The sequence below is a fragment of the Oryctolagus cuniculus genome, chromosome 13 (genome assembly GCF_964237555.1).
Source record: "Oryctolagus cuniculus chromosome 13, mOryCun1.1, whole genome shotgun sequence".
Classification (NCBI taxonomy): domain Eukaryota; kingdom Metazoa; phylum Chordata; class Mammalia; order Lagomorpha; family Leporidae; genus Oryctolagus; species Oryctolagus cuniculus.
Genome location: NC_091444.1, coordinates 29,371,320 through 29,387,012, shown reverse-complemented (window position 1 = coordinate 29,387,012; position 15,693 = coordinate 29,371,320). Strand labels below are relative to the sequence as shown.

General features: G+C 38.1%; 1 protein-coding gene across 6 annotated transcripts in view; it reads right to left on the bottom strand.

The window, feature by feature from the left end:
* The window catches only part of KCNK2 (potassium two pore domain channel subfamily K member 2), a 220,850-nt gene that overhangs the window by 94,221 nt on the left and 110,936 nt on the right, over positions 1–15,693 (bottom strand). For all 6 annotated transcript variants that reach the window (XM_008268429.4, XM_070055316.1, XM_008268431.4 and 3 more), the window contains exon 3: positions 10,723–10,840. In XM_008268429.4, coding sequence (XP_008266651.1) covers positions 10,723–10,840 — 118 coding nt within the window. The remainder of the gene's footprint in view (positions 1–10,722; positions 10,841–15,693) is intronic.

Below are 15,693 nucleotides of genomic sequence, written 5' to 3'. Positions count from 1 at the left end.
ACAGGGGAGCGGCACACCGCCGGCCGGCTCTCTCGGGGGCTGCTCAGATGTTCCTCAGGTGTTCCTGGTGCATGTTGTCTCTCTCCTCCTTCATAGTCCTCTTCCACCAATCCCAACTCTGCTACCCACATGCCGAGTATGCTGCTCTCCTCCAATCAGGAGCAGGATCAGCTCCTGCAGGTCATCACTCAAGTTGGCGAGAGGCAGCTGCGTAGAAGCTGTTTACTCCTCTCCCAGCGCCATATTGTGGGAGAGCAGATGCATAGAATAAGTCTTAATTCCAGTAACTTAGTCTAGTCCGAGTTGCTCCCCACAAGGGAGCAGATGAAAGATTCCCCCTACTTCTCTCTGTCCCTCTCTTTCTGCCTTTCAAAAAAATTTTTTTTAATCTTTTAAAAAAAAACATTCTTGAGATAGTAGCTACTTAGACAGATTTTGACTTATTCCATACCCCTCATGATATAACAATTAACACTAAGAAATGCATACTTGGGTCGTCATTCTCAGTTGCCATCATCAATCATCTGGCCCAGGGCTCCTAATTGCCATTTCCTGAGCAATAGAGTCTTGGCAGTATCTTTATTTTAATGACAAGACTCCTGGGTTCCTAGATGGGGACAGATGACAAGAAAGTCCATGTCATGGTTCAAAGCTTGGAACTTCCAGCCTCAGCTCCCATTCTCCAAGGAGAGGACTGGAGCTGGAGTTAATAATCAATCATGCCTACCTGAAGAAGGCTCCATCAAAATCCCTGAACTGAAGAGTTCAGAGAGCTCCCAGGATGATAAAGACTGGAGTGCCAGGCTGGTGCCACAACTGGAGAGGACATGGAAGCTCTGCAGCCTGTCCCCCATAGGAGTAACCTGTCCTATGCACCTCTTTATCTGGCTGCTCATAGGCATCCTTTGCAATGCTCTCCATGATAAACTGGTAAATGTACATAAACTATTTCCCTGAGTTCTGTGAGCTGCTCCAGCCAACATTCAATCCTGAGGAGGGAGTTGGTTTACAGCCAATTGGTCAGGATCTTTAGAGTCTTAAACTTGAGCATGGCATCGGAGTTCTCACCCTCCAACCTGTGGGATCTGATGACAACTCAAGATGGGTGGTGTCAGAACTGGATTGAACAGGAGGTGTCCCTGTTGGTGACCAAGGAGAACTGGTCAGTATGTGACAGAAACCGTCACACAGTTGCTGTTGGGAGTGCCATGTTGAGTAGCAGGAGGACAGTGGGAGAAAATGGATTTTTCCTTTACACCATTCTTTCATTTTTTTCTTCACTTGCTGTTTGCCTTTGGGAATTTCGCTCTTTGTTGGCATGTTCAGAAAAGGAAATCTATGCTGAGAAGGGAGAGGTAGGACACACCAACTAAACTTGGCCATTTGTTATTTTAGGAATAAAGTTGGGAGGGGAAGAAGTTGAAGATTGGTCATTAATATGCATTTTTTGATGACCTATGACTTTCAATTGTTCCTATTATCACTATTCCCTCAATGCTATATCAGAACCAAGAGCTGACTACATGAAACTCCTTTCCAGTTAGAACTGGTCACATTTGCATTGTATTTTACATGCACATAAACCACGATACTTAAACATAAAGCTCATTTGGCACAGGTACTTCTTTTGTAAACATCATGCAGTATTTACAGTACCATATGACAATGACAATTTTCCAAAATTAAGACTGCACAAGTCCAAAAAGTATTTTTTAAAAAAGAATTGGGGAGGCCGGCGCCGCGGCTCACTAGGCTAATCCTCCGCCTAGCGGCGCCGGCACACCAGGTTCTAGTCCCGGTCGGGGCGCCGGATTCTGTCCCGGTTGCCCCTCTTCCAGGCCAGCCCTCTGCTGTGGCCAGGGAGTGCAGTGGAGGATGGCCCAGGTGCTTGGGCCCTGCACCCCATGGGAGACCAGGAAAAGCACCTGGCTCCTGCCATCGGATCAGCGCGGTGCGCCGGCCGCAGCGCGCCGGCCGCAGCGCGCCGGCCACAGCGGCCATTGGAGGGTGAACCAACGGCAAAAGGAAGACCTTTCTCTCTGTCTCTCTCTCTCACTGTCCACTCTGCCTGTCAAAAAAAAAAAAAAAAAAGAATTGGGGAGAAAACAAATATGTGGCATAATTACTAGCTGGAAGTAGACAGGCCTGGACAAACGTTATTACATTCCTTTCTTATCAAATGAAACACTTGAGATGCTTACAAAAAAGTATTTTTCTGATAAGCATCTCACCTAGTGTTAATGATATTCAGAGCAATACTTGCAGATCTGGTAGCCAGAAAATGTTCTATAAAATCTATAATCTAGGACAAATAACATTGAATTTCAGAGGTTAGGAAGGGAGAGAAAAAGAAAGAAAAGATCATCTACTTATTCAGGCTATGAACTTCATGACAATTGCTTGCTTCTAATTTTTGAGTAATTTCAAGATCACAACATTTGACAGTGATGGGCTTCCAGAAAATTAAAAATATGTTATTACCAACTTTACAAAAATATGCAGAAATGTATATGAGTATATTTAGTTTCAGAATATAAGCAACTCATGACTCAAATACATCCAAGTCAGGAATGATTACAATGCGGATACCACATGGCCAGACTCCTTCCTGCTGGAACTTCTGTTAGATCTACACTAGGATGTTCTGTGTTTCTCTGTTGTGAAGAAATAAAATTCTGCCTACCTCCTGAGACAATCATTCCAGAATTTGCCCAAAGCTCTTGTCATCCGGCACCAGATGGTGAATGCCAGGTGCTCTGATTGGAAGTTTTTTTTTTCTGATATAATATAAACGTATGCAATGAGAGATGATTAATCTATTTCACTATTGCTTTGGGTTCTATATAGTACTACTTATTCAGTAACTCAGCTTTATTACCACTCAAATATAATCTTGCACTCTGAAAACTCAAGTACTATTCATAAGAAAGTTTCTCTGAGAAACACATTCCAACTTAGAAAACAAATAAGCTGACATGAAGATTTTGAATGGCTGGAGCCTAAGTTACCATCTTGAGATATATTTTATTTTCACTAATTTAAGTGGATATGAAGAGTAAGAGAGGGGCTGGCGCTATGGTGTAGTAGGTAAAGCAGCCAACTAAAGCTTTAGCATTCCATATGGATGCTGGTTTGAGTCCCAGCTGCTCCACATCCAATCCAGCTCTCTACTATGGCCTGGGAGAGCATCAAAAGATGGCCCAAGTCCTTGGGTCCCTGCACCCACATGGGAGACCCAGAATAAGCTCCTGGCTCCTGGCTTCAGATCAGCACAGCTCCGGCTATTACGGCCACCTGGAGAGTGAACCAGTGGATGGAAGACCTCTCTCTTTCTCTCTGACTCTCCTTCTCTCTCTGTGTAACTCTGACTTTCAAATAAATAAATCTTCAAAAAAAAGAATAATAGAGAGTCAAAGACCCAAAACAATTTAATTTCAACTTCTATAGTTAGACTACACAATCCCAGAATTATATATTTTGCAAGAATCATAAACTTTATTAATTTAATATAAAGAAAAAGGCAATGGGACCATAGAGTCAGAGCTGGAAGTCATCTTGCAAAAATTTGCCTTTTAAACTGTCTGAAAGAACTCTGTTATTTAAAATGGGTTTCCAAAATCCAATACACAGTTCTCTGAGAACATCTAAGAAACAAGTGAAATACCACAGTGAGGAGTGTACCAAATTAATAAGTTAGCACCCAGCATGCACAGCTGCGATGGCATCATCCCACAGTAAAAACACTTACTGTCAAATTCTACACCACTAGTGCAAGTCCATTCATTTCCAAGTGTCAGCAGTGGACTGCGTAGCCATGGAGTTGTGCAGAAAACACAATACTTCCTCACCCTTTTAGCTTGCACGGCTTTCTACCACACCTGACAGAAAGGTATTAGCCTGCCTACTAAGAACAAGCATAATGCTCCACAAAATTTTCAACATAATCTTTCCAAAACAGCTTTTTTTATGGAATTGTTTGTTAAGATTACTGTAAATACTAAATTGTTTTCACGAGGTTTGTCTCTTTTGATTTTGTTTTTCTAATCAAACATTTTCTAATCACTTATGCCAATCTGGAGAAATATAGGCTTGCAGTAAATCTGTAATAACCATTATAACATCTTTAGCAACTGGAACTATTAAAAACTCTTGACGCTAGCTCAAAATATAGAAACAAAACTATAAAATCTCCTTTAAAAAAGAAACATAGATACTGCATAATCAAATTCAATCTCTAAATCCAATTGGTAGAAAATAAGAGTCCTTGGTGAACAGGAGAAATGTTACTCCCAGGGAATTCTTTGGGATCTGAAAGTCACTGGAAACAGCAGTGGTGGCCGTGTTTGGTGCATTCTGACACTCCGAGATCATGAGGATCCAGTGATCAACTTAGGCCATGCCTGACCCTGGAATTCCAGTTTAGCTTCCACTGGGGAAAATGTTATTATTTTAATTATATTAAATTATATTAATTACAGTTATATGTATTAATGTATGATTACATTAAATATAATTGCAGTGCCGTCAGGTAAATCATCTTATATTTTATGCTAATCTTTAAATCGACCTCACAGTAGAATACAGTCATCCATTACATTATTTTTGCCAACGACCTCTCCCAGAATTTAACTGATTTCTTATAGGCTTTAAAAAACAAGTTAAAATGTAATGCCATAAGTTCCCTATGGCACTATTCTAAGAGCTGGGTTTATCGCCATCTGTAAACCTTTTTAAAATCACCTGCCCTCCAGGTTAAGGGCACCATCCCACAGAACCACCCCGTATCACACACCAGCGGCAAAGGGAATGCCAGGCTGCCCACACTTCTGCCCGGCCGGCTACAAACTCAGGAGTTCCCATGACGCTGCTCAGGTTTGGAAATTCCCTAGACAGACTGACAAAACTCAGGCAATCTATTTATGAATACTGGCTTATTATGGAGGATAAAGCAGCCAAATACAAGAAGCATAGAGTGTTTATTGCGGGTGTGTGTGTGTGTGGGAGAGCAGCTTCCACAGTCCACACTCTCCTAGGCATATACGCACCAGAGTAGCTCTCCAGCCCTTTCATTTAGAGGATTTTTTTTAAACTTTTTTGACAGGCAGAGTGGACAGTGAGAGAGAGAGACAGAGAGAAAGGTCTTCCTTTTGCCGTTGGTTCACCCTCCAATGGCCGCTGTGGCCGGCGCACTGCGCTGATCCGATGGCAGGAGCCAGGTACTTATCCTGGTCTCCCATGGGGTACAGGGCCCAAGCACTTGGGCCATCCTCCACTGCACTCCCTGGCCACAGCAGAGAGCTGGCCTGGAAGAGGGGCAACCGGGACAGAATCCGGCGCCCCGACTGGGACTAGAACCCGGTGTGCCGGCGCCACAAGGCGGAGGATTAGCCTAGTGAGCCGCGGCGCCGGCCTCATTTAGAGGATTTTATGAAGTATCCATTACATAGGCACAACTGATGAACTCACTGGCCATTGGTGACTGAGGTCCTTTCAACCCCTGTTCAACCTGCAGGCCTGTGATGGTGCTGAAAGTTCCGAATCTCTGATCACATGGTTGACTCCTCTATTGGCTTCCATTCTGAAGGTACCTAGGGACCCACTGGTAGCCACCTTACTAGCATAAATACAGGTATGGTTGTAAGGGGCTCTTTGTGAATAATGAAAGCTATCATAGCAATCAGAAAATTTTGAGCTTTAGAAGCCCTGTGCCAGAAACTAGAGACAAAGAATACATAGATTTTTCAATTATACCACACTCCTCATCTGCCTCCCTGCTTCCACTCTTGCCCTCCAAACGGCAGTCACAGCATACCTCTCTTCTGCTTGAATCTCTCAATGGCTTCAGGCTGAATGTAGAGTGTTATCACGACCTATCCAGGACTACTTGCTCTGGCTCCCACTTGTCTTGCCACCCTCTATCGCTCCTGCTGACCCTTCCTGCAGGCCTCTGGGGTCAGCGACATGGTCTCATCAGTAGTCCTTGAACACGGCCCCGTTCGGGATCTCTGCCACTGCTGTGCCCTCTGCCTGAACCCATCTTTCCACTTTTCTTTCCATAACTGGTTTCTTTTCATCCTCCAGGTTTCAGTTTAAATGTCACCTCTTCTGGGAGTTTCTGAATCATCTTTCTTTAGAACACCTCCCACTCACTTTGCTGTTGCATTTCTACTCTATCCTTGCACATGAACTCCTTTTATAGCACTGATTGCAATCATTCGTGAGCTTATTTATTAATGTTCTAATTGGTCATTTGTCTCTTCAATCCCAATGGGAACTTCAGGAGGGGGCTTATCTATCTCCTATTACTACTCTGGTTAAATTAAAGAATGATAAAAAAGGGGGGGGAGTACTAAAATACAAATACCTAAAATAACACAGTGCGTAAAATTTTGGTCACTGTTTTATTGTTTTCTCTTAACAGGATCAACTAGTATTGTGAATCGCAAGCCCACTGCCTAAGTATTCTATTCATCCTGAAATTTTGACTTCTCTGTCTTCATTCTATTAATCAGAAAGACATGTTGATTCTTACATAAAATTAGCTGTCTCACTCTCATCCTCAAACAACAACTCAAATCACCCCAGTCAACACTCTCACCCCCTCTCCGTGGCTCCCAGCCATGGCCTCCTACTTGCTCTCTCGGCTGAGCTATCTATTTCCACTTAACTTCTCCCTGACCGATGTATCCTGTAATGTGTGTCACTTCCCTTTTCCCAAAAATCCATGTTCTATATTATTACAGTAGGTCCAAACTCTTGTTCAAAACTCAAATTATATCCAATTGTATTCTTCCCGTTTAAAGCAGTCAGTACTACTTGCCACTACTGTGTTAAATAATTCCTCTGGTCTACTCAAATGCCTACTTTTCTACCCCCAAAATAAATCAAGTTCCTTTCTCTCTCTGGGTCTTTGCTAGTCATGCCAAAGACTGAAGGCTTTTCACCTCTCATCTGTCTAAATCAGAACATACTCTTCAAAGCACATTCAAATCCAATCTCCCCACTACTTAGCTCTTCCTCTCAACTAGGGCCCACATGTTCTTTCCAGTTCTCTCCATTTTTACAGTCCTTTTAGGTTCACGTAACATATGAGTATCTGAGTTATTTTTGCTGTTGTTTAGGGATTGCATGAGAATGCAAGCAGAGACCAAGTCCTTGCTTCCTTCATCTTTCTGCAGAAGCAGAAGTAACGTAACGTTGAGCCACTAGAAGCTACTGACACTGACTTACTGATTTATACAGTCCTGAGGATGAATCACTTCAACAGCAGACAGTCATTCTAGACAAAGTATAGCACCCAGACCACACTGTCTCCCACCACGACTCTTCTCCACATGAGCTTCGTATGCCTGAAACGGTTCCTCTCCACCTTTATCACATGGCAAATCCCCAACCCTCTTTCCAGTCTCAGGGCAACGCCTACAGAGGAAATAGTGGCAAACACTGCCCCTTCTCCACTCACCCACCTGCCCAACTATCTCTGTAAAGTGTCACTCCTATACCTTTCCATTAAATTCTCCTAACCAGGAACACTAATATCAATAAATGTTGATTTGAACCCTTTGCTCTCAGATTAAACAATGTGCATTTTTATCTTCTCAGTAGCAGAGCAACAGTGTATATTTGTTAAATAAATTAATTTAAAAAATAAGTTAGTAGTGAGATTTGTTGAAAAAGCTAAGAATTTAGTATTATAATTATTAATTTAGTGTTTTTAAATTTCCAATAAGCCACAGTTCACACCATTTAGAATGCCTATTTGTTTATAAAGTCCAAAAATAACTACTAAGCACCTACTGCATGGCAAGCATTGAGGATACAGAAAAGATAGAAATGTATACAAACTCCTATACTCATAGAACTTGCATCTTATTAAGGTAGACAGCAAAGCAACCAAAATTTTTACTCTGAACTGGAAATCCCAGATGAGCAGGTTTCTGTGACAATACTGACATGGTTTGGACCAGAATAGTTTGAATGGTGAGCAGTAGTTAAAAACATGTATCTACTTTAAAGGATTGGGTAATGGATGGGAAGTGAGATTTAAGAGAAAAAAACATAGTCAAGAATGGATTCAGCCTATGTGAATGTGGAACAGAATTCTTAAAAATTTGGAAGCATATGACTTTGGAAAGAGTAAACAGACATATGAAGAGATTCTCTAAAAGTATATCTTAAGTTTGAAAATGCTGTTTTGTATAAATGAATTTCCCTAGAGCATTATTTCCAATGAACAATAAGGGTCATGTTTGCTTCTTAAACAAACCAACAAAATTGAATAGAAAAACTCTGGACAACTGCAGCCTACCTAGTTCCATAAAGCACTGTCCATCCTAGGTACCCAATAAAAGCCAATGTCATATTTTTTTCCAAAGCCTTGCCAAGTCCTATTTTCAAAGAACTAATGCAATGCAGCTGGTACTACAGGTTACAATTTTTTTTAACTTTTATTTAATAAATATAAATTTCCAAAGTACAACGTTTGCATTATAGCGGCTTTCTCCCCATAACCTCCCTCCCACCCGCAACCAACCCATCTCCCACTCCCTCTCCCATCCCATTCTTCATCAAGATTCATTTTCAATTCTCTTTATATACAGAAGATCAATTTAGTATATGCTAAGTAAAGATTTCAACAGTTTGCACCCACACAGAAACACAATTGCCAAAACACACTACAAACCTTACCAATTATTCCCATTGGCAATATTAATAATTATAATTTTATGGAATAATTTGACTCTCAGATGGAAACTTATAAAAGAGATCAAACTTTTTATCTTGTCCTGGGTCATAATCTAGCACAAGGTCACAGGAGATGACTTTGACCTAGCAATAAAAGACCATGCAGTAAAAGGTCCCCATGTAGGTGACACAGAATGACTTAATTCACCTAAGACTACAGCTTGAGACAGAACAGTAGGAAATTTGGGCTGTCAGACAGCTACCTAAACAACCTAAATAATCAGCTACTGTGCTTAATGGCTATAATTTGGGTTAAGACTAGTAATAATGGTTTATTTTCTTTTTCATGTCTTGAAGTATATGTCTGCAAAACTTACTGAATTTTGGGATTCAAAGAATGAGGCTGTTTATAAACCTGTGATGCAACATTAAGTCTGTATAATGACTGAGTCTCTTGCAACATAATTGAGCGGTGGTCATGATGAGTTATAACTTGGACTTCTGAGTTTTCATTGGGCAGAAACAAACCATTCTCACTCTGTCTGTGAGGTTTTTTTTTTTTCTTACAGACTTTAAGTAGTTTACACAATAAATAGTTATTTCCATAAGTAGGAATGGCCAAGATGTCTAAGCCCCAAATTTAACCTGTTATTATGGTTAGAAATCAAGGTTGCCATTCTTCCAGATTTTCACAGCCACACAACTTTTGACCTAGCCGATGGAAATGTAAGAGTAAACACAGTCTTTTGACCTCTTAACAAAGGCAAAAGTCAACACACTAAGGTATTTATTTCACTGGCAAGTGATCCAGTGCAAAGAGGCACTGCAGTAGATTCCTATAACGACACAAACCTACAGATTCCTATTTAAAAAGAAGACTGTTAAGCAAGAGTTCATCTACAAATGCTCTAGCTTCTCTCAAACAGGACTTTGATATAAAATATTGATGTGGAACTTTATATGCTTCATAATGTTTCAATAACATCAAAGAAGAAAACTGAAATTTTTAGAATCTTAATTTACTCTCTAATCAGAGGTCAGTCCCATAAGAGAAAAATCTCATCATAACTGCATGTGGAAAGGAACAAGTTCCTTTTTTACATGTATTTTTCTCACAGCTGAAATCCCTTTGTAACTGCAGTAAGTAAATTTCCTTCCTTTTCTTCAAAATTGTGTCGTAAACCCAGTTCCTTCCATGAGCAGGCTGGCTGTAACCCTTCCCAATCCTCACCGAATGGCTTTCATTAGGGGTCTGCATTTAGATTCTCTGCGTAGTCCTCAGACTCTGAACAACTAGGAGAACAAGGACATGAACTGGGACCAATCTGTTACCCACTAAGTGCCAAGCATTTACATGGTCAAGCTCAAAAAACAAACCATGTACCTCTTTTATGACCCTTTCCAACATCATAATAAACAATGATTAAAAGGCAAAATATCAGGGCTCCAGCTTTCACTCTTTCTGCTATTCTCACGTTTGAGTGTTCATTTGTATAGATTTTGTCTAATGGCAAAAAAAAAAAAAAAAGGTCATGTACATAAAACAAGCTATAAAGCATTTGCAATGGAACATTATAACAACAGGCACAATCTACTAAAATGAAGAGTTAAAATTTCAAAAGAAAAACATGACAGCAAATAAGCACTTCATAGAAAATATGAGTGTTAAAGCTGCTTCAGATTCCCTCCTGCCACACTGAAGAATTAAAAATTCCAGAAGATTGAAAACTACTTGCCCCCCAAAAACCCTCATTTCATCTGGTATCAACATTAGTATCCATTAGCCTAAAGACTGAGGGGCACTCTTGCATTTTCATGTGTGTATTAAAGTTAACTCAGTATTCTGAAACAATGACCGGTTCATTTCCATCGTGCCTCTGTTCCAACCTTTAAGCATCCTTTTCCAAATCCATTTACTAGCATCTAGTTCTCTACCTTAAGTCCACCATTTTGAGCAACTATTAAAAACTTCAAACATTTGCATTTCAGGCCATAAACTATACCAAAATTAAAAAAAAGAAGTAAGTTGTCTCCTACCTATGGTTGTAATAACAGTGCCAGCAAAGAAGAAGGAACTTCCCAAATCCCAGTGACTGATTTGATTGGAGGTGTTTCCTAATGGTATAATCCCTGCATTTATTGCTGCCACTATTTGCTGCAAGTTTAAAAAGAAATTTATCAGTACACATGAATCATATGGAGGCATCAAATAGCATGCATTCCACCCCAGAAACAACTAACTACACAAAGTGAATCAATTCTAAGCTCTCGGTCTTCCATTTAAAATGTATTGTACAGGAAAAAATTTATACTGAAGAATTTAACAACAGTTAAGTCATAAGAAATTTGCATTTGATATCAAGTGAATGTGTCTGCATGAAGCTTGCAATATTAAACCAAAGTGCATTCCTATCACCATCCATTAATATATTAGTAACTTGTTTGAATTAACAAACTAAACACAAATATAACAATGTTCTCTAGTAAGCAACGCAAGTTGGTCATAGATTAAAATTTCACACTGCAAACAACAATATAAATATGATAGCTTCATCAAAAACAAAAAGGAATTTTTGAAGTACTATTCATTTCAAATGTTAACTCTGTACAGTCTCTGAAGAAAAAGCAAAAGGCAACGGGCCATTCATTATCAAGCTTCAAGTTTCAGTCAGTCTCTGTGGGTCTAGATTCTTAGAATTTCTACAGATGATAGATATATAAATTAGAAGTCCTATGTTGATGTCCAGAGATCTGTAGATGACCATCTGTAATACTTACACAGGGGTTGCTAGGATCTGAAGGCTACCTTGAGTAGTAGTAAAACGCAGACAGATGACGTTTTAAACCCCCTTTTTAAATCATCAGAGGTTGGGAGGGGTGGAGGAGATACAGCAGCACAGAAAAAAAAAAAAAAGAGAAGGTGCAGAAGACAGACATACAGGTTATAGGTGAAGACGATTCTGCTAAGAGATTTTACAAATTTTTACCAATTTGCAGATTTTAAAATTGGTAGAAATGCTATTCAATAGTTAAGAAACTTGAAGACCAGGAGAGAAGAAAAATGTCTTAGTTAAGATTAGTGATATTCTGGTTTCTCTTCAAACCGTATAAATATTTTGCCTTTTACTTAAGATTAAATGACTGGTGAATGGACAATAAATATGCTATGAAAATGGAAGTACCAAGGAAGTGGTTGGCTAGGCAGTAGGTTGTACCTAGGAAGTAGGTTGGCTAGGAAGTACCAAGGAAGTGGCTGGCTAGGCAAAAGGGCAGGTAACCAGCAAAGAAATAGAAAACCACACCTTATTTTGTCTGATTTCTCTTCATCTATAAATTAAAGCTTCAAAAGTTTTGTGTAAAGTTAACAGAACTCTATTGCTTTTATTTGCTTTACCAGTAATATATAATTACAGTAAGAAAATATGTAGGAAAACATAGAAGTGCAAAAAAGGATAGTAAAAGTTATACATAATTCCAGAATCCACAGATAATCACCATTAATGTATCACTACACCTGGTAGCTAGAAAAACTTCTTACATAACTGGATTGATGAAAGATATAAAATGATGTATTCTCTATTTTTACTTAATACTACTCCATTTGCATTTTTCTGTGTCATTATCAATTTACTTAATAATTTCCAGTATGTAAATGTATATGTTGTTCTAAAACTTGTCTTATTATAAAACCGGCTGTTATGAACATATTTTTGCATTTTGTCTCATTTCTGAACATTTCCTCGAGAGAGATTGCTAAAAAATTTTGCCACATTAAAATTATGAATATTTAAAGCACTTACAACATAAAAAGTACAGATAAATAAAACTTTTAAAAAAATAAAAATCTCTCCAAGAAATATTTAAGATAATAATAAACATACAAGGGATGACTATCCAAGAAGACTGTTTCAATTTAGAACTACCCGCCAATAATTTATGAATGCTTGGCAATATCTCTAAACTATGACATTGTATCTTTACTGACCCAATGAGAACTGTTTACATTTAATGTCCTCTATTGTGAGTAACATTAGACTCTACTATCCCCCTTATCTTTTGATAAATGCACACGATTATTCGCATAGGCACAGCACACAGTGAAGCTGGTTTTGGCTATTTGATTTATCCAGCCTTCCTTCCTTTACAACTTTACTATCTGACAAGGCAGGTTTGCTTTCATTGTTTTTCCTTGAAAACGTGTTGTTATTGTCATGTTACTGTTTTATAAACTTTAAAATCTTTTAGTCAAATTTTATAGTAATTTTTACTTCCATAGTTTTAATATAACAAAATTCCACTGAAATATATTGGATGTTTCAGTACATTAACTATGTTTGAAAATATGTGACATGCATGAATTAAGGAAAATGAACAAATAATAATCATTTCTCACCAAGAAACATGATATGAAACTCCATTTATTGATATATATATACATATATATATTTTGTCATTCTCGGATAGTTTGCTTTATCCATTTTAAATTACAATTGATTATTTCTATTACATATACAAATGTATATTATCTTCTGCCCCAGAAATTTTCAAAATTTTTATCTCAAAACAAGTTTAGAGTCTCAAAAAATATTGGAGACACCAAAAAGCTTCTTAAATGATATGTTACTATTGATATTTACTATATTTTTCTGGGTTTTTAATTTTTAAAATGTTACTTATTAATTCAAGTAAAAATAATAAGCACATTAATGTTAACATGAGTAATTTTATGAAAAATAATTATATTTTCCAAAAGAAACAACACATGTAGTAAGAAGGGAGGCAGTTTAATAATTTTATGAATTTCTTTAATGCCTGGCTTAAATAGAAAACAGCTATACTCTAACGTATGGTTTTGCACCAAATCTGTTGGTTCAGCCTCAGAATCCCATAGCCTCTGGAAAACTCCACTGTACACTCACAAAGCAATGAATGAAAAACCCAGGTCATCTTAGTATTATTAAGAAAGTACCTCCGACCCTATCAAATCTCTGAGAGAGTTTCAGGGACTACACTTAGAGAACCACTGCTCAACACTGAATTCATTATCTTTTTAACTGTTCATTTGATTTTTATCTTGCACCTGGAAAACCAAAGTAATCAATCTTACCACTTGCAAATAATGGCATTTTATCTCCATGTCATTCAATTAGCTATGTTTCATTAATTCTCCTCTCTTATTACATGGGAAGGTATTTCTAGAACAATATTTATGAGCATAATGACAAGGAGATGCTCTGCTTTGTCAAAGAAAATTCTCAATGGTTTGAGTGTTTTATCTTAAATATACTGACTATTGGCAAGAAAAATGACATTTAATTAAATAAATTATAAGAGCAAGCAAATAAAAAGTACAAATAAAACTAAAAACCTAAAAATGTCTCTGAGAAATATTTAAGATAATAATAAATATACAAGGGATGAAAGTATACAACAACTGAAGAAATACAAAATGCCACTATTTAGCATAAATCAAAAGAAAAATTATTAGTTCATACATTGTAACTCTAGCAAACTGACAGGCTACGTGATTAAAAATCACAGCTTTCTGAATCTGCAAGAAGTGCTTATGATAACTGATGTTTTCTATTATTCTGGGGGAACAGCATTAGGGTTAAGCGGCATGGAGTTGCCACACTGAGTCCTGTGCTCTCAAACACTGTAGGCACAAGATCTCCAGGTTTATTCACTGCCAGGGAAAGCTCCCACTTACAGGAAAACTCAAGGATGAGGAGAATTTAGAAAGCTTCTTATCGCATCCAAATATCTCTTTACATGTGACAGACAGGTCTTCAACATATTAATGTATTTAAAAAATGTAATTGTTTATGATGTTGGCAATGGGCAATCAATGAGTAAAAACACAGGTGATACAGGTGAAAAACTATAAGGCAAGTCTTCAGAATCTACCAAATTAAGTTAATTGCATTATTGCCTAGAGCAAGAGAATTCCTCCAACAACTGATGAATAGAGCCATCTTAGGCAGTACCATCATTTTATTCTTTTCCTGTCAATAAAGAGGAGCCATGTCACTCAGACACCTGGACCAGGGCCACAAGTCATTTAAATTTTACAAAATGCAGAACTGCAATCAGAACAAGCAGTCAGGCACTGTGTGGGTTGTAAATAGTTATCACAGAGCTATAATTATAAAAACAGAGGTTTCAGAAAAAACTAAAAGCATGTCAGATCATTGCGAAAATGACTCTACCATGAGGTCTCTTCTCTAGAACGTTCTTGTAGATTTACTTTATATTTTTCTTCAGAAAGTCCTAGTCAACATCCACAGGAAATTGGATGGCCTTTCCTAGCACTGACCTAGATCTACGAATCTGTGCAATTTCAACATCAATTTAGGCCATCAAAGCCCTTAACAAATGCTTCATGAGAACTGTTTCTGGATGCGCTATACTATGTGGCTAAACTAACATGATTGCTTAATAGATAATAAAAACTCACTCTTCCATTTAAAACAACTTTTTAAACAATTAAGCCATGCTGACAGTTTGCAAACTGACAACAAGCTGAATTCTTGAATTGTCTAGGTTCCATTAAAGACAATGAGGACTCCTATGCATTGAATCCTAACATGACTACATAAAATACTGGTCAAACATAATCTTAAATGGATTCATTCTTAATTTTGCTCTTTGGTTGACAGCATAAAATGTGCACTAGAGATAGAAGTTGAAGAAGTTTTTATAGGTAAGAGTATAATTAAACCTTAAGAAATAGAGCTCTCAGAGGCACACATGTGAACAGATGATAAAGCTAACGACTCTTGAAGAGAATCATGAAAAATCTTGGTTTCTGACAGTGGCGGCTTTGGAATCAAGGTTCACAGAATTCAACTGTGAATTTGTGCATTCTTGAATTGTAAAAAGTCGATGTCTCAACATCATCTGGCATTTTGGAACTATACTCAGCTTTAACACCAAACATCGATAAGACCCACTTATTTGTAATTATATGAGACTAGCACAGACTTGGAATTCAAGGGAATAACTGGC